This window comes from Gallus gallus, chromosome Z (assembly GCF_016699485.2).
Source record: "Gallus gallus isolate bGalGal1 chromosome Z, bGalGal1.mat.broiler.GRCg7b, whole genome shotgun sequence".
Taxonomy (NCBI): domain Eukaryota; kingdom Metazoa; phylum Chordata; class Aves; order Galliformes; family Phasianidae; genus Gallus; species Gallus gallus.
In genome coordinates this window covers 58,270,914-58,290,726 of record NC_052572.1, presented here as the reverse complement: position 1 = coordinate 58,290,726, position 19,813 = coordinate 58,270,914, and the positions used below count along the sequence as shown (strand labels likewise).

General features: G+C 38.8%; 2 protein-coding genes across 3 annotated transcripts in view; one reads left to right on the top strand and one right to left on the bottom strand.

The window, feature by feature from the left end:
- Positions 1 to 2,155, top strand: part of FAM81B (family with sequence similarity 81 member B) — a 34,269-nt gene extending 32,114 nt beyond the window's left edge. Inside the window, exon 8 of the mRNA XM_015280531.4 lies at positions 1,442 to 2,155. Within this exon, the coding sequence (XP_015136017.3) occupies positions 1,442 to 1,563 (122 nt within the window). The 3' untranslated portion in view covers positions 1,564 to 2,155. The remainder of the gene's footprint in view (positions 1 to 1,441) is intronic.
- A 3,062-nt stretch (positions 2,156 to 5,217) lies between these two features.
- Positions 5,218 to 19,813, bottom strand: part of TTC37 (tetratricopeptide repeat domain 37) — a 45,062-nt gene continuing 30,466 nt past the window's right edge. For both annotated transcript variants that reach the window (XM_004949388.5, XM_424706.8), the window contains exons 34-42: positions 19,695 to 19,748; positions 19,474 to 19,585; positions 18,023 to 18,151; positions 17,275 to 17,396; positions 15,339 to 15,497; positions 12,749 to 12,901; positions 10,501 to 10,631; positions 9,307 to 9,430; positions 5,218 to 8,359 (exon numbers count right to left, since the gene is read on the bottom strand). In XM_004949388.5, coding sequence (XP_004949445.1) covers positions 8,282 to 8,359; positions 9,307 to 9,430; positions 10,501 to 10,631; positions 12,749 to 12,901; positions 15,339 to 15,497; positions 17,275 to 17,396; positions 18,023 to 18,151; positions 19,474 to 19,585; positions 19,695 to 19,748 — 1,062 coding nt within the window. In that variant the 3' untranslated portion in view covers positions 5,218 to 8,281. The remainder of the gene's footprint in view (positions 8,360 to 9,306; positions 9,431 to 10,500; positions 10,632 to 12,748; positions 12,902 to 15,338; positions 15,498 to 17,274; positions 17,397 to 18,022; positions 18,152 to 19,473; positions 19,586 to 19,694; positions 19,749 to 19,813) is intronic.

The following is a 19,813-nucleotide window of genomic DNA, read 5'->3' as shown; positions in this document are numbered from 1 at the left end:
CAGTCAGGCTGAACGTAATTCCCAGGTCATGGACTCATTACCAATCTGAGCCGATTCTGGATGTTCAACTACCAGCAGCAATTCACCTTGCACAAAGCACAAGCCTTTGAAAAGGAAGATTTTGCTCTCTATAAAGTATCCTATTGCCCCACTTGCAGCTGATAATGGAAACAAAATGGAAACACAAGTCAATGCACAAATAATAATAATAAAAATATCACTCAGCCAATGGTCCAAGGGAACAGATGGCTGAAAACACTGCACGAGTGCTTCACATCTGATATGTTCTCATCTTCAAAGTTGCCTGCGATCTAGGACCACAGCTCCTTACTTCAGTTCCAATTCCTTCATTATTTGCAACCCACAAGCTGTGCTCCAGAGCTGTTAACACATCAAGTTCTAAATTAGCAACAGCCTTGAAACAGGAAGGAGCTCGAGGCACGAAGGACTGAACTCGATGGTCAGTCCTTCATGCATGGACTGACCATCAAGTCCAGTCCGGTAAGCAGAAGAATGCTGGAGATAATAAATTTCAGAATAAAAGATTCCGGTGTTTCAGTGGGGGCTCTTGAGATTCCTGCCTGTGGAAATCAATAACAGAAGAGATCTGTTTACACAAAACCTTGGCAATATTTGCCTTCAAACTCAAGTTCAGTGACTGCTCTTTCCATGGAAGTCTGGTAGAGACTGAGCCCCCAAAAACAGGGAGAAAAAGGCCACTGAAGAGGTACAGAGCAGCATGAAGGGCATTGGAGCAATTTACAAACTGTCTCATCAGCTCCCTGGGCTTTCGCACAGATCAGCATCCTGGAAATCACAGGCACACTCAGGATTTAAACTTCTAAACAACATATGCACTGATTTGGTTGAATGCTATCTCGTGCGTAGCAATGATAAAATCAGTCTCTATTAAGCAGATGTTCCAGAAAGAAAAATGACATCTACTGTCATGTTATGATAAGCATTAAAAAGGAAAAAGAAAAAAATAGAGGAACTGCACAGGCCCTGCATCAGTGTGGCCAAATGCACACAGCTGGATCTCAAGGCACTGCACCAAGCACGTTGGTGGGAACACAGGATGTCCTTAATTCAAACTCAAATAAATAAAACTCAGCGCTCAATATAAGAACAATGCACTTTAAAATCTGACACCACCCTTGGACAACACTTTCTTAGCTTCAACCTACAGGTATATTGATTACAGCTTATTCCTATCGTGCTTGATGTTGTCCAGTGCGTTGGAAGATGCGACCCCTACAGCAAGGCAACGTAAGCTGATATTGCATGTTTATGGTATTCAGTAAAAAGATGAAATAAATAGATGGGGTTTAATGTGCTCTGATTTACACATGGGTCAGAAATATTTGGGGAGAAAAAGAAGAATCTCTTAGTGTACCAAAAGCAATCACAGTTTAATTAATTGTTCCTATTTTTCTACCAGGATTTCAATCCATTCACGAGTCTCTGGAGCTGCTCAAACAAATACAGAACACAAAGCTGAAGCTTGAGAAGAAGAGAAGTGAGAAATACAAACAAACGTACAAAGCAAGAGACTTTCCATGAGACTGAATTGCAAAAGCAAATCCTTATAAACACACTCAGATGCTCTCTCCAATGAGAAGCAGCACTGGATTAAACACGCTCACCTCTGTTTTCCCCTGTCGCTGTAGGATGTTCTTGTGACTTGTCATATTGGACAGCCACAAAAATAACAGATCTGCTACACCTGCAGCCATTTTCAAGTTCACCATTAAAAGTACACGAAGAAAAGCTTTAAATAAGGATTGATTTAGAATCTTGAAAGCAGATTTCATGCAGAAGTATTCATACTACTTAAAGGACTTCATGAAACCTATCACTCAGTGTTTAAGCACAGTTAGCTCAGTTCTGCTGTAAGCTATCTTGGTTTGAGATTGCTGTAAATACTGAAATCAGGCTGAGTAGATTCCTTCAGCTCCACACAATGCGTCGGTAGTAAAAGCATTATGGAAAGTGGAACGACTTGGACTGGTTATAAGGAGTTACTCAATCATTAAAAGTAGCTTGTAAGTTGGGTACACATGGTAAAATGCAAGTTAATTATTAGCAGAAGCATTATTAAGGTTTACTATTCACCTCCTCTGTCTTACTGAATAAAGTTGTTGCTGATTAGCAATGTAGCGCTCAAAACTGTGATTGGCACTGTGGGTTTTGTTGTACTTAAACAACCCCCTTCCACTGTTCCCCCCCCCCCAACAAACAAACAAACAAACAAACAAACAACAACAAAACAAACAAACAAACGAAACTGCCAACACACAACAATCAAATAAGGGAAATAAAGGAAAAATTCTGGAGCAGAGACAAAGGAGCATCAGTATGACTTCACACTGATGATGGGTAGTGTGAGTTCTTTATCAGGGAGGCAAGATAAGGTGGTCACAAATTGAAAAAGAGATCTGAATTTCTGGAGTATAACATCTGTGTTCAGAAGGCCTAAGACCATCCATCTCCAAGAGATGGCATTCAAAAGACTGAGATAACCCTCCTGTTTCAAGTCTCATCTGCTTCTTGTTCTACAGAAAAAGAGGTCTCTCAAAACCATGGATTCCATATGGCTTCTCTAAGAAGCTGAACCTGCCCAGCACAACTGCTGAAGCCAAACTCAGGCAGCCAGTAGGGAACTCCACTCAGCAATCAGTCACGTTCCCACTGCAGGGAGCAACTTCGGTATGTTAGAGTTTCTCCAGTGAGTAATAGGTCCTAGAAACTGCTGGCTCCTTGAAAAGACAAACAGAACAAACGGCAACCAAAGTCACGACCTTCCTGCATCTTGATTGTTGCCAAGCCCTCTTAAGCTTGATGGCTGCTTTCAGGTTGGCTCCGCATTTATCAAGTTTTTTACATGCATTAGGTAACCAGTAACACTGAAATAAATCTCTGTAACGTGCAGCAGTTCGAGATGTTCTGAACTTATGCTTCGGTGTGATTCTTGTTCTGTTCTTTGCAGACATCGCTGTAGACTGTGGGTGGTGTCTTAAAATCTGTCAGTGCAGTGACAGGGCAGGATAGTGCAGAACCATTTGATGTGGAACGGACTTTTGAAGGCCATTGAGTCCAACTCTCCTGCTCTGAGCCCCATCCAACCTGACTGTGAGTGCCAGCAGAGCATCCACCACCTCCCTGGGCAGCCTGTGCCAATGCTTCACACCCTTATTGTAAAAACTTCTTCCTTATATCCAATCTAAATTTCCCCTCTTTTAGTTTGAACCCATTTCCCCTTGTTCTATCACAACAGGCCCTGCTTAATAATCTTTTTCCTCCTTTCTTACAGCCCCTCTCTATATACTGAAAGAATTATCTCTGGTCTCCCCACAGCCTTCTCTTCCCCAGGCTGAACAGCCCCAGCTCCCTCAGCCTGTCCCTGTAGGTGAGCTGTTCCATTGGCAGCCCCACCGCCTGTCTTCCTCTGGCTTGTTCCAGTAAATACTTTCCAGTAAATACAAGTAAATACTTGTAGCTTTGTTAAAGTCTAAGGCCAGGCAAGAATACCTAAATCAGTGTAATTGCAGTGCTACATGGTACCATCTTGAGGGAAGCTGGAGAGCTGAACAGAAATCCAAGGCAAGAGAAATACAGAAGAATGGAATGAATGGTCACAAACGCACACGGCCCAAATAGATGAACTTCTCAGAAGGAAGCTGTTTTCTCACGCTTATATGAAAGGAAATGTAAGCAGCATATAAAATCCTTCGTATCTGATCTAATCAGATGTTCTACCTTGAGATTCATTAAATCTCATTCAATTCTGCCTTCAGTGTAAGACAACGTCATATAAAAAAATGTAATTGGAGCTTCATTTTTTTTCCCCCTTTACATTGGTAGCAACCAAATGTGCAGCTTTCCAGTCAGTGGAATCTGTAACCAAGTCTCAGTCCTCCATCTCAGTGATGCTCAAGTGCCTTTGTACAGCACTGATTTGATTTCCAAAGCTGAGCTCTACAATAACATAAATTATAGGGCTGTCTCAATCTGCATGAATTCACATTTTTTTTCAGTAGTGCTTTTATGAGTGAGTTCTGATTTTTATAGACTGTACATTACTGAGGAGAACAAAATTTTTACCTCTTACTGTTTGATTTTACAAAAACTTAAACTGATGATCCCAGAAGACTCTTCACTGAGTAGGTGGTAGAGATATATGTATTTTTTTCTAAGGGCACACAGTATGATTTGGGCTGTGTAATTACCTTGTTCAAGGAGTTCAGTATTGATCACAGTAAAAGTTATTAACTTCAAGGCCTTCTGAAGAGAGAAAACATTGAACTTTAAAAAGAAAATACACAGAATATTCACTGTTGGTGGTTAGTAAAGTTGGTTTCTCTGGCCTGGGGTCCTTTGTTCTCCTAGCTGTAAGAAGGGTTTGATGCTGAACAAAGCATAGGATAATACTCAAGTGGAAGAACTTCTCTTTAATGCCCTAAAAACAAGGGCTGGCAGCCACTTACCATGCTGTCACCAGACTGGCTATGACGGCTCTCCCACCACTACAGTAGGAGGCATAAATATCAAAGCCACACACGAGGATAGCAACTATGGGCTGTACACACTTTTCAAGGCTATTAATAGCAGCAAGCTAAAAAAAGTTACAGCTAGTCTTGAGAGTCACGAGTCTGGCTTCTGCAACATTCCATTTTAATATATGCAGTTACTGATAGCTCAGGCCTATGTGACAGCAGGCTGTAAAGGCAACCACCATCTACCTAAATTTATCAGGAAAAGTCTTTTTAAAGTAAGGTATTGAGATGTATAGGAAACGAGGAGGGCTTCTTGACATTCAGAGTACTCACCTCCACAGAGCAGAAAATCCATCCTACTGAGTTTAGCATTATGGTTTAAAATGGCAGTGGTAGCCTGTGGCTTGCACCTACTTTCCACCTATCACTTTGTATGGCTGGCAGCCAAGATGTGCTAGCAGATAGGCCCCACGGTTTTCCTCCATCAGAGCTCAGCATTCTGCTTTCCTTAGGCCAAGTGCAAGTGGTACTAAAGCCAACTGTGCCTTCAGTCCAGACCTACTATGTCAGCAGTGTACTGCATGCCTTGGAAGTGTCTAGTATGACATACCAACCATCATGTTTCTGGATATGCAAGAGCTTTAAGAAACTGTAAACCAGGAATGGACAGGTATCACAACTCTGCTGTCAACAGCTTGAAAATCATTAATGGTAACATTAATAGATTAGAATAACTGATTTATTTTTTATTTTCATGTACATAAAGACAAAATAACATCATGTATTAAGAACCACTGTCATGATTCATCCAATTAAGCAGTCAGCAGCAGAATCACCAAGACATAAATAGAGCCTGTTACACACAGCATGAATACGACCTTGTCCCATATGATGACAAGTTTTTCTTGATGAGAACATTCACTGAAGCCCACAGTCAGAACGATATACTGCATAAGGGACAGGTCCCAAAGTGACTGTGCTGAGGGAGCACTGGGAAGTGACCTCTAAGCTATATGCCAAGATAGCTTTCGCTGTGGCAAGCCATGGCTGCCTGGGAAATGCCAATGCCTGACTGCTCCCCTCTTGTTGAGAAGCTTAAGGAATATAAGGCATGCCCCATCCCACCAGGGATGGTATGGGCCTGTGTTAGTTGCTATGATCCAAATGCTGAAACAAATAGGACTGCAACACTTAGAAAAGAACAAAAAGCATGGCCATGGAAAGAAAAAGCCATTGTGCGTGCTGTGCTGGGAGCAGCATTAGTGATGGCACAGAAGAGGAGGCACCTGGTTAAAGAAACTAGTGATAAAATGGTTCAACTCTTGCAGGAACAAATGAAAACCCTGCAGAACCAGCCAACTGCCAAATGTAATATCACTCAGCAACTCCTCACGGCTCTGTCCAATACATCAAACTGAGAGAAAATGTTATAGTCTGAATTAGAGGATGAAGGACAAGCACTCCTGATTGGACAGACCTTGACACTGTTCTGGATAGTGAGCCGTGATTTACAAGCTCAGCACAGCTGACCAAGAAACTGGGCCTAAGCACCATGTACATAACTAAGGAATTGGAAAGTAGCCAAAAAACACTTTACCCCAAGAACAAAGCCAGTGATTAAGATAGAGACTATCCATAATGTTCAGGGTGAGGATAGGCAAGTTGCCTAGATGGTGCCATTCTCGGCAGCCAAAATGTCCAAAAGTCCTGGAAAAATACAGCAGGTTAGCTCAAGAAACTGACACGGAGTATGCGTGGAGAGTGACAACTGAGTTTTGCTGCTGAGCTTTCCTAACTGCCAATGACCCAATGAAGCCATGGCCATTAACTTAACAAGCTGCCTATTGGGTAGGATTCTGGACACCTTGGAGATAGGAGGATCCAGTCTGTATTGACTGAGAGTTTGTAGAAGGGTGCTTGCCTTGAGTTAATACATGATAGAAACTTAGTCTGTCAACAGCCTTCCCCAGTGCTATCATTAATTGCTAACCCCAACAGAACAACTCCCCTAATTTGAAGTCTGCCTGATTCCTTGAAACCATACACATATCAACTACTAGACCATGTGCAGTATGCATTAACCCCATGAGGAAGATGATGGGCACATGGAGGAGGGGTTTATATATCCACAGAGTAAGAATATAATCTTATCTCAGTAAACTGGGAATGTGAATAAGCCCATCCAACCTGGCATGGGCACACTGATCACTGGTTTCATCCAAACCTGGAATCAAACAGAATGAGGACATCCCAACAGCTGCAGGCCTTAAGTTTGCCATCATTTGGTTAAACTTCTCACAAATTTTATAAATCAAAAGATAGCAACATTAAACCAGAAGTGTATTCAAAATGCATGCACAAATAAAACATCTTTGTGTGTGTGTGGGGGGGGGGGTTACTCATTCCCATTTCAGGAGTGTAGCAGAACAACTTGGTACACACCCTCTTCAGTAACCTAATATTTTCTGATTGATACAACCTTGAAAGACACAGAATGTTATGTGTTGGAAGCAAGAGCTCTGTATGTGAACTACAAATGCCTCCCATGCAACCTGAAAAAGTGGACATTTTAGGGGCACAATGTAGAGGTGCCTTGTAAGAAGATACTAAAGTAGAAGTGCTGTCCCCAAGAACTAGAGATCCTGTGTAATCTTGTACATTGTTGGATTCTTTATCTGGTGGTGAACCCCTACAACATGAATATATTGTCCTTCCATCTCTGGGTTGGTGAACTCAAGTTACTAATGAATGGGGTGGCTAACCTCACTGTGACCTCTCTTGATATGAAAGTGTTTGGTCCCTTAAGAATTTTTTGTCCAATCCAGATAGTATAACAGACGAACAAAAAATAAATTCCCAGCCCCAAGAGGATATTCCCCACTAATGAACTGCTCATGGACAATTAGTTGTCCATGGAACAGTCATATGGAATCCCACAGAAATATGGTATATCCCAGAATTGTGAACCTTTGATTCAAGACATGCAACTGTTGGGATTCTCTGGCACCAGGGCTTAAACCTACACATTCCATGTGTAATGGAACCATTACCAATTCAGAAAACATGTTTACTTCACAGGTAAGTGTGACTGCACATTTTAACTGGAATTTTGCATGGGAACAGGGAACCAGAGTAACCAAACTATGACCCACCTACACGCTCCACAGCAATTCAGCCCCTCAGTGAATGTTGGTCACTCCCCCCTCCTCAGTGGGGGAAGTGGGACGTGACACACTGCTGCAATTAAGCTTAGCTAACAAAAAACATAAAGCATATAAACTGACACCACAGATGAAATTCTAAGTGAATTGGGTCTCAGTTGCAAAATTAATGCAAAACATTTTAAATTTCTGCATGTTTTAGAATATCTGGGAGGGAAGAAAAGTTTGCTATCAATTAACTAATAAGACTGTTCCAGGGAAGAAAGAAAAAACTGAAACATCTTCAAGCTTTCATCACTGCCAATGCAGTCAACATTGTACTTCTTTGTGAGTGGCCACTGGGGAAAGATCATAAATCTCTACTGCAAACAGTACTGAGGTTTCAAAGAAGAAAACAAGCAAACAAAAAAAATCACTTTTTTTTCTTTCAAGTGAAGTGTATTTTATGATGGGACTTACGTCAACAAAAGAATAACCTACTTTTGTTCAAAAAAGTTGCTGCTGACATAACAAGAAATAAAACCAGACAAAGACAAATAAAAAAGCCCAGACCACACAGAACTCCTGAAGGATGGCCCGATTAAATTGCATGAACAGAAGACGTTCCACTTCAGATAGTCCATACTAGGCACTTGCTGATAATTTCTTGTGTAGATCCAGAGCTCTAATATCCCCATTAGCTTTGGCATTTTCTACAAGTACCTGAAGAGAAATCAAGAAAAGAAGCACTGAGAATTTCTTAAGTTTAATGTTAGTATTTAACTGGAAATCTCTAATTCATATTAATTCAGATTAAGTCATATTAATTTCTACTATCCAATTTTCCTAAAAGATTAAGTAACCAGTAAGACCAGAATAAGAAATACTCAACATGACACACCAGCTCACTTAAAACATTATACATTTTATTAGACAAAACACTCTAGTCACCTGCTAAACTTGTAGTCACTTGCAATGCACTACAGCAGCATCATTTGTTACTTGAGGCTGAGTACAAATAAGCTCCCTGCTGGCAATGACACTAACAGATCTAGGTGAGACCTATCTCCCTGTCACTGCACACTTGCCTCCTTATTATACATCTGTATAAACCTATATTAGTCAAAAAGAAGCATTCTGTATCTCCTTACAACTGCCAAGGTTTCCTTTCACCTTCCCCACTTAAATTTAAACTGTCTCCATTTACTTTCCAAGCCTTCTATTTGCATATTCAGAATCTGAGTAGCAAAGTGATTCTAATTACAAGCCAACGTGGATCACCTTCCATCATATTAAAGAACTTCATGATTTGCAAATTTGACCAAATCAACTTGTACAGTGCTATGAAAATAAAATAATGCACCATTTACTAACAACAAAAAATAATGCATCATCACAAATACAGTGAAAATCATAAGTACAAAAATTATGATTTGGATTACAGAGAGATTTTACAGTTTGATTTGTATTAGTATCACTTGGAGGAACTGAAATCTTTCAAGTAAGCTGGATACAAAGTAAGGCATGTTTTGTCAGCATGGAATCCTTAAACACTGTGTTCTCCCAGAAGAGCCATCACTTCCCTAATCTCTCCCTGCCCCTCTTGGAAATTACAGCCATGATATAAAATGAAAATCAATTGCATTTCTATATGGACTGAATCGTCTTACATCTATTAATTCGTAGTCATCTTTGGCATATAGATGTTGCAGGAGGTACCAGCGAGCCACAGACACGATGGTTTCTGGATTCCCTGGTTGGTAAACCACCCTCTCCAACATTCGTCGAGTCTCCCTACAAATATAACCAAAACAATCCAAATCAACTGCAAAATTTCATTAACTAGGTGCAACACACCAATATCCAACTGTAAGGCATAATAACCAGAAGTAATGTAAAAGGATGTCCTTATGGAAATACCAGTGAGGAAGCAGAGATGTGTGTTTACTTGTTTCCTACATAGTTGTATCTGGAAAACTACCTGTCAGTTGAAATGCTAAGGAATATTGCCATCATTGCTATACCTAGCATTTCACATTCAAATTACTGCTTTAACTGGTAACTACACAGACTGAAATAGCAGATTTTATAACTGCTACAAACAACATGATAAAAACTGCACCTGTGATAAAAACTGTATCTGGTATCTGTGAACTCAGCACAACCTCAGACCTCAAATACAGCAGATATTTTCTATATAAAATAAATCTTTCAGAAGACAGATGCTCCTGAAAGCAGCAGCTAATACAAAGAGTTTTAACAATCCCAATAGAACTGAATGTTATATACAAACGTATGTAATCCAAAACTCAGAGCAATTTCTCTAAAACACAGAACTAAGATGTGAGACTGCAGAAAAGGGAAGTCTGAATAGAGTAACAGAAGGCCTTAAACCTATTTATCTAATAGGTTTAAGAATATCTAATTCTAACTACTTTCTAAAACTGCCAGCTTATACCCAACTGAGACCTTTTCCAAATTCACCATGTTATTAGAAATACAGCAAAACGGGCAAATAAGTTTAAGGATTCATTCAGTGGTGCAAACAGCTTTGGCTCTTGTTTCACAAGTTCTGCCCATTATAACTCATCTGATTTTCCAGGGGCCAGGGTGATCTCATAGTAGCCTTCCAGTACTTACAGTATGCAGGTTATTACAATATTTTATTTTTTTTTAGAAGAGTAAGTAACCCCTTCTCTCTGCTCTCCCTTTTAACTGTCATGCTATTTCAAGAATTCTTGTTTTCAGTTTTCTTTTCGATCTAGGAGTTAGATACAACCATCATGGCCACTTGGACATATTTAATTCTGATGAGTAAATACTTTTAGACAATGTGTTCCATTTATGCTTTGCAGATTGCATACCTTGCTCCCATTTTGCGAATATACTGTAGAAGTGCTTGCAGGAGAACTGCCAAGGGACAGGAATAGAGTTTCAAAGCTTCAGTTGTTGCCTCCTGAACCAAGGATGGCCAGTGCTCATTTGAGACATTAGCCTATGAAAACAAAAGAAAAAAAGAGAAAGAGTTTAATTGTAGTGTGCAGTGCAAATCAGTATTTGTTTGCAACTCTCTGTAGTGAGGGTTTAATTCAAGTTGTTCAGAGTTACATAAAATACCTGTCAAGTTAGTATGCAATGTCTTTAAAGTCATTGTTTAGAAGAGCCTGGAAAAATTACATTAAGACTTCTTGGATGAGCCTTGCCAGCATTCCACTTGCTCACTTACGTGAAGAATCTTTTCATCATTTCCAAACATGTTTTAGTAATGCCTGTCTGTCAGAAACCTTTGTTTTGTATACTTTTATCCCATTACATGAGTATGTTAGAACATAGAATTCATTCACAGAAGAGAATGGAGAATATAACAATACATTTTACTAGCAGTAATAATCAGCTCCAAGACGGTAATTAATTAACAAAGCAATTATTGAGCAAGTTATTTGTTTCTTTGCTTACTATTAGAGGCAACAAAATTATTATTATAGGGTTGCTCTGAGAATAATGCCTGCTATTTTATTATGATGGCCCATGATGTCAGAGGTGGATGCTGGTGGTACAGCAGTAGTAGAGGCTGAGCCTTCCTGCCAATATTCCATCACAGTTCATTGTCACTTCAGTGAGTGAGGTGGGGGGTGGTACACTTCAGCAGTGGCGGTAACATCTCACCTCCTCTGGTGGAGATTTTTTATGAGTGCATCATGCTGGTTCTTGTTCATTACTGGCAAAAACACATAGCTAATGGTGATGACTATGTTAAAATAAAGAGTGTTTCGTAGCTGAGAATTTGCTCTATCAAAGAGTGCTGTTGTGCTCTTTGCAGCTGTCGTAGTTTCCATGAAAATAAGTGGGAAGCATTACTTTTGGAGTGACAAGTTAGAACATAACCTTGCTACTGTCTGGACAGCAGACATAATGTTGTGCTTCAAGGGGTGCCAAGTTTCTGACCAGCCTTTTGCACATTAATTCATTAAGCTGGAGCTAATAAGAGGCCTAACAGAAATCCATGTATAAACTGTTTTGTTCATGCAAAAGCAGAAAGAAGATAATCACATTTATCCTATTTTTAAAACAAAGTCAAATAGCCTCATGCAATTTAGGCCATCTTCTGAAGAAATAGTATTAATCCAGTTAAAGAGTACCTTGAGACCCGTGCAGATACTGAAGATATTTAAGAAATTTGATGCAGACTACTGGAAAAAGGACAGAAGAATCACGGGAGGAAATAATCCTTGATGAAGGATTGATTTTGATGAAATCAAAATTACTTGATGAATTCTGCCATTTGAAGCACACAGGTTGTGAATTTGTCTACACTGAGGAGGTTTCTTTTTCCCCCCACCAGAAACAACAGTTTTGCAGCTTTAACCTCAGTAAAACTGACTGTCTTTTCTTATATTAACACTCCTGATGTACGGAGTTCCTTTGCGTGAATTTGGATGTGCCTGCTGGCTTGGTAACCTCTTAAAATACATGACAAGGTGTAGGCCAGGATTAACCAATATCTACCTTTTTTATCATCTTTAAGGAAGCCCACAAGAGCACTTCAAAATTCTAGAGTAACAGTGCCTAAAGAGAACAGATGCTTTCCAAGAATTTGAGTTATGTTCACCTGGCTCCTCAGTGCAATGTAAAAGTAAGATGATTTTCTTTACATCACAGCGTATGCTTCCCTTACATTATCTTTATACTTCAAAGCAAGGCAGCAGATCTAGAAGTGACCATACAGTACGAAGTTACTTGAAACCTGGCTGCTGTCTGGAAACTTCAGTATAGGAAAAACATTTATTAAAGACAGTAATCTGAACAAGGAGACAGAGACTTGAAGGACATCGCAATTTTGATGATCAAATTGAATCAATTAGAGGAACAATCCTTATCAAACAAGTTACCCATTTTATGTACACCGTGACTCTACATGATTATTTCACAGCAACCACTTATGAGAGAATGTTCTAAAAATAGCCCCTTGAAGTCCTATTTTATTCACTAGTCAAGTTGTCATTCATAATATGCAAAGCCATTTAAGCAGGAATTTCAGCAAAAGACTGCAGAAGCCCAGTGCTACATGGGCTCCTGTTACATCATGCAGTTATATAATTTTGATTATCTTACCATGCAGACTTCCAGTGCAAGCATAGCCAGCCTGAGCAGACTGGATAACTTCCCGCTCCAGCTACCCTGCTGTGAGGCCAACTGCAGACTCTTTCTGTAACACATCTCTGCTCCAACGATCATTCCTTGAGACTGATACACTTTTGCCAACCACTGAAAATAGCCAAGAAAATCAGTTATGGAACCAACAAAACACACATCTCTTTAGATGATACAATTTAGTTCAATTCGTAAGAGTTCCATGGTTTAGTTATTGGCTAAAACATTGTTGCCCACCCCACCCCCGCTCCAACAACATAATGCAGTATCCTGAAGGAAAACGTAATCTCCTGATTGCAGAGCCAGCAGTACACCTCACCACATCAACATATTTCAGAGTTTAGTTGACACCCATCCAACTATCTGACAGCTGTCTTAATCTGGAGATTGCTCATAAGTGAATAAATACTACAACTGGCACTGCGAAAGTCATTCTCCAGGCAGAAGAGCATTAGGTGGCGCCTCACTTGCTCCTAAAAGTTCTGTAGAGCGGAAAAGAATTTTCCTCTGGAAGAAAGTTTTTTTCCAATCCAAGTGAGCTATTTCAGGAACACAAAAAGATCTTCCAATGTGAGTCTCAGCTCAGACAAGGAGTAGACATCTTGGGCTACACATTTTCACTACACACCACAATCACGTGGAGGAGCTATGTGGGACAAAAAGTAGATCACAGGTCCTGCAGAGAGTTTCTTGCTCCTGCTACCTGCTCCATCAGCTCTGGATTTGTCCACAAATTGAAGGAAAAGGATTCTAACTTCTCCCTCTTAAATTGTGTAGCCATATCACATTTCTTAAAGGAGATACAGCCACACGTTTGCAAATTCCTGACATTTGCATGATAAGCACCAAAATGCCTAAGCCACATTTAAAAGTATTATTTGCTGGGTGACCAAACAACCAAAGCAACTTTTTTTTTAAAAGCAAGGTAATTCCCTTTTAAAAGAAGACTTTTGCTAGCTAACAGCTGCCTAGTGTAAGAAGAGACAAGATTCTTGAGCTTTTCTGATGCATTGAAGCCATTTGTGAATAGACTTTCCAGAATGTCCCTTTTAGTACCAATGAGACCATGCATCTTGACATCAAGCTGCAAGACTGCTTTGTACAATAGGACATCCACACAGGTGCACAATTTTATTGTCTCTCTGGTGAGCCACAGCACAAAAAAGCAGAGCAGTCAGCAGAGCGCTCGTTCAGCAGTGCTCCTAAATCAAAGAGCTATCCATTAGGAACAGCTGTAGCAGCCAAGAAGCTTTTTCGGATCATTAACAAAGCCCTGAGAAGTATCTTCTCGAACTGAAGATTGCAAAGATCTTACCCAGAGGCATCTTATCTATGGCCTGAACCAAAACAGAATAAAACCCACATTCTTTTAGTTCATTCCCTTTCCCTGTCTGTAAGCAAGATGACACTTGGCTACGCAACAGATGCGTGAAGAACATTTAAGATTTAATTCCATTTTCACTATTATTATTAAATTGAGGATGGAATCATGGCTCAAATATCCCTGTGTTTTACAAATCAACAATCTGAATGAGTTCTGCAGTGAAAAATGAAATCTTATGATTCCATGAAAGACATACCCAAAAAAAGCACCATTCCACAAATATTATGTCTATGTTCCAAAAGAGGAGATGACCTGCAGCCTTCTAACAATGGACATAACTATTGATATTTATAGCAGTCTTTTTCTCATCTTTTAGGATTGAAATCACCTTTAAGAGAAAGTTGCTGGAAAGAGAGATTTATGTGTTCAACAGGCAGGGAGAGAATCATATTTCCTACAATTACATAAAGAACAATTAAATTTTGTGGAATTTTTCTAAACACACTAACATTTGTAAAGGAAGCCAGTAACTGTAACCAAAAGCAACAGTTAAAAAATAAAAATCATATATATATATACACACACACTGCATCACCAGAAATGTGTATTGGCATGCATGAGACAGTTCCTCAGATTGTCTCACCATATGAACCATATGAGCCAAATTACAGCCTCTTCATTTTAACTAAAAAATGATCCTCTGTGATTCCATGAAAGGGAGGGTGTGAACACTACTTCTGAGAAGGATTCCTCTTTTCCCCAGTCTCAGCTGACAAAAGAATGGTGACACTTGATGTCAGAAAATAATGAAACACAGAAGTGATTTATTCAGGATTTCATATCCTGAATAAGGAACAGTACACAGCTTACCTCCACCTTTTCCTATGGGATACAGAGATTATATAAGTATTTTACTGTTTTGACTCACATTGCCAAGTCATATAACCCTAAAGATGCAGGTGTCAGGTTTTAATCTCCAGTTGTTATTTTTACCTCCACATCTCCTAGATTTTACAAACAATTATCATTATTTCATAAATTAAAAGAAAATTAACATAACATTACAGTTTTATAAAGAACTGAAAATTAGCTGATTTCTGTCATTTGCTGTCAGTGGACAAATGAAGGCAACCAGTGAAAAATTCTCATATAGCAGATATTTTCTTCTCAGAGCTCACTCTAACGAACAGCTGATATACCAAAATTAGAGAGAGAATACACACTTACTTGCCAGGCTGCAATGGAAGATGAACTGGTCATGACTGTTTTGTGAAGCTCCTTCAGGATGGTATCCGGAAGCTCCTTGTGAGACAGCAACAGCTGCTTACACTGAATTTGTCTCAAAAGCAAAAACAGAGCTGGGTGCTCAGGGCAGTTCTTTAAACCCTGGAACCAAATTATATCAAAATTATCATTTACTAATAATCAGAAGATATATATTGTTTTTCCCCATTGGATCTCTATAGAAAATAGCATTGCAAACATTCTCAGAATGCTTGCAAGATGGCATCTCTCCCTGCTCTGTGCAAACAAGTATTTCAGAAACTGATACATGGGAATAGGTAATATTTTTCTTTCTCTCTCATCTACCCCAAATTTTGCACCTGTCCTACCACTAGAGGTTTCTGAAAGACAGATAAATGGCAGTCCACTGGTTGTCATTTTTTTTTTTTTTACATGTTTGAGGCCAAAAAAACCAAAACAAACAAACAAAAAACCCCTACCACACCCTAAAAGCTACAGCTGTGATCTGAAGAATGATCCAAGCAGTTTCAGTTCCCTCAGCAAGCATACTTAATTCTCACTGAAATAGAACTTAACTAAACCTTTCCTGTAAAAAAAATCACATTAAAGAATGACAGAAAACCAATCATCTGCTGCTTTATCCATCTCATGGGGAATAATTTTCTCCAAGTCACATTATGTGTTATTTCTACCTGTTTAAGTCATGATATATCCCAAAATCCTAACTTAAACCAGATCTGTTCTAAGAAACAGCATTTGCATATTTCACCCCTGTTTAAGAAAAACAAAATTGTTAAAAAAAACCAGCAAGTCCTTAATAAGCTGTGTCTTTGAAAAATGCAGATATATGCAGAGAATGAAATGAAAGAGAGTAGAACCTGTTAGCATTTGCAGTAATTTTTCCTGTTAGCAAGTGTAGAATTCAAGGAGTGCAGGGTCTGACCCATCACTGCCAGTTACAACAACTGGGAATCGTAAGTTCCATAACTCTCAGTGAGAGTTAGTTGTAACAGACACTCTTATTCTGGTTTCCGCACAAATTGCAGAAACTGACTCCTTTATCCAGACTATGTAACCAATGAAAAAAAAAAAAACAATAACACCATAATCCCTCCCTGCCCCAGATATCATTTTGTATTTGTAGAAGTCTCCAATACTTTCTAATGTAAGACAGGTCATTAGACATACTGTCCAGAAAAGGAAAACATCCCCTCCCCAGGCAAATCAAGAGGCAGGAAAGTACCTTCCCCTAAAAAACTAGCATGTTTGCTGAATCTCATTTTTAGAATTTAATTAATTTCAACACTAATATACAAATGCCTTAGGCAAGAAGAACATCTGCCTAGGATTAGCCAATTTCCTACTTGAAAGTCGAGGACGTGTGCTGCTGAGTTCAACTGCTGTTTTGCTTATATTTTGCTTAGCCTTTTGTTTATGAAGACAACCAGACACACACACTTTAAGCATGTTAACACTACAGTCTGGTTTCCCAAATGTGTTGCATCAAGACATTTCCTTTTAATGATTAAACCTGTGGCATCTACTTGTGGATCTGAAATAGGTACCAATGCAACTTAACCACAAACCCACAGAACCACAGAAGATGGTTAAGACCCCTGAAAGTCCCCAACCAGGATTTCTTGCCTCAAATTTCTGTAATGCTTTGCTTAACACTAGGTTAATATAAAAAAAGCAAAAAAGGAAGAACAAGTTTTGTCATGTATTACACCGCTTGCTTTCAAAAAGTTATAGTGTTGCAGACAGACTCAGTATTTTGGTAGTGGTGGTAGTGTGTTATGTCATCAACTACTGCAAGTTGTAGCTCTGACAGAAAAAACAGTTGCTACATTACAGATTGCCTGTTTGTAAAATGTACACAAAATTTCCATGGAATTCTGCCCATATACTGTTGTCATACCTTGGTACAAAGTGCTTCAGCTTCTGAGATTCTACCACTCTCCTCTAGACTGGTGATAGCTTGACAAAGGGACCAGTTTTCAAGAGTTTGGATGTAATTATGAGGAAGGTTATTTTCTCCAGCTGCAAAAGAAGATAAAACACTTTACTAGATCACTGCGTATGCTATAGTGAAATACCATGTCACATGCTCCAGACCTGGCAAGTAAGAACTTTTTTGGAGTATCAGTTTGACATGGCTTTTTTCATTAGTAGGAGCATTAAGAGATGATTAAAAACAAGAAGATGGAAAAAGTAATCCAATGTTTGAGTTAATAGTTTGAGAATAACTGATTAAAAAAGAATTTTAATTCCACATTTCAAAATGCTACAGACATCATGTGACACACACCTATCAATCAAGGTTAGCAATCTACAGGAGAAGTCATGGAGCTCATGGAGCACTTCAGCCTTTTCTTGTCAACAGCGCTCCTTTGTAATACAATGATATACTCATTTAGGTATCAGAATAAAGAAGTGCTACTTAAAAAATGCATCTGAGGCTCTGGATGGAGACACAAGCTACAATTAAGTAATTTACCCTACCTCTACATTAGGCTGTAGATTTTTATGAGAAAAAATACAATTACAGCTCAAATCACTACTAAGCAATTCTCATATGCAGGCTTCTGAAATTCATAACAGTACTACAAGCTTAGAACATTTCCATTTTATTTCATTTTCTTTTAATTGAATTTTTTATATCTTACTTTTGGCTGAAATTGTAGATACAAGTGTCATCTCTAGATCTGTTCGCTTCGGTTGAGTGTTGTTTAGACAGACAACAGTGTTTTCAGCATGACAAGCTGCCATTAGCACTGCCCAGGCAGCAGGATTATCTAGAAGAAAAGAATGGTTACAGGCAACTTATGCCCATTCTAGAAGTCTGGTAGTCAGTTTAGAATGGTCTTTACCAGATTAAGCATAAAAATACAGCCATCAATGAAATGGTACACTGTTAAGTAAGAGATAGCAGAAGTTAGTTGAATTTCTTTGATCAGACACTTACAGTAGCTCAGCCCAAGGCAGCAGAAAAGTATTTGCCTCTAACAAATGAGTTTCCTCAAAGATTAAGACAAAGATGTGGTTTCTAAAGCCAGCTAATACATTTTTTATATAGACAGTGGTATGCCAGCTTGATTCCAACTACACAGACTATAAACCTTTCAATATTACGTAACAGCGGCAGCAAAAACCCCAAGATGTTTTCTACAGCTTTTAGTCATGTGGACTCTGCATAGTTCAGCCACTGGCATGCAAGTTATGGCAACCACAGATAGGTTATGTTCGTATTTCTAAGGTCAGCTAATTCAAGCTCTGCATTACTCTGACTTACCCCAGTAAATCTTTGTTTATAATACCTTTGTGCATATGAAACCTTTGTGTATAATACCTTTGTTTGACTGGTAGAGTTCAGCCTATGTACTGAATTAGACAGAGATAAACTATGAAATTCAGCTAAGCTTTCAGCCCAAAGATGATTAATTTTGTCAAGGAAATGAAAGACAGCTTGAGGATTTTACTTTGCTAAAGTAAAAAGAAAGTATAATACCTATGAATGGCTATAATAGTCTCGTGTACACCTGGAGGAAAGTAATTAACTTTATTTTATTCCTTTATCTTGAGGCCACACTGAAGTATATTGTATGTCTTATGTATTATTATCACTTCCAAGAGATACTGTTTGAAGTCCTGAAAGCCCCACCAGACTTGCACTTTATACACATATTGAAGATGGCCATTTAGCAATAGGTGAACAGTTGCCTGCAGTTCATAACGAGTATGACATAATAGAAAATACTCAAGTTCTCAAACTAGGTGAATAAACCTCTTCTGCTTAGTGCAACATACTGACCCTGTGGAAAAATGTGATTTTCCTTTTTATCTTACATACAAAATAATACTTCTCTCTTCTCCCATTGTGGGAGTAATAAATTGCCCAGGTTTTCAGATAAGTCTTAAAACTCAGGGATTTTTTCCTTATCTGATTGAATTCACAAAGGCTAAACTTGTATCAAATGTTTGAATTTCTGTTTTTAAACATTCTTCCAAAAATATGCATGGACAAAGAGAAATAACAACAATCAAAGAAAAGCAGGTATTTTGTTAATACATTAGTTCTGCTTCTGATTAGTAAAATATCACTAGTGTATTTGAGTACCTGGACAGATGTGTATTGCCTTCTGAATATTTTTTAGAGGATTGTTCCTCTCATCTTCCAACATGTGACATCCTGCTGCCAATTGATTAACTGCAACATTCCGTAGGACATCCTATAAGATGGAAGATGAATGACAGCATTGTAATGTAAATGATCAGATGGAATTCACTTTAAAATTGCTTAAAGAATTGTAAAATCTACAATTTAAGAGGAAGCCAAACCTTTCCATGTCTTAAATCAAGCGCATGTGCAATGTTTCCTGCCACAGCTCCCCCCTGTAAGATTAAAAAAAAAAAAAAAAAAAAGAATTGGCTATATGTCTAATTCGTGGATTTTACAA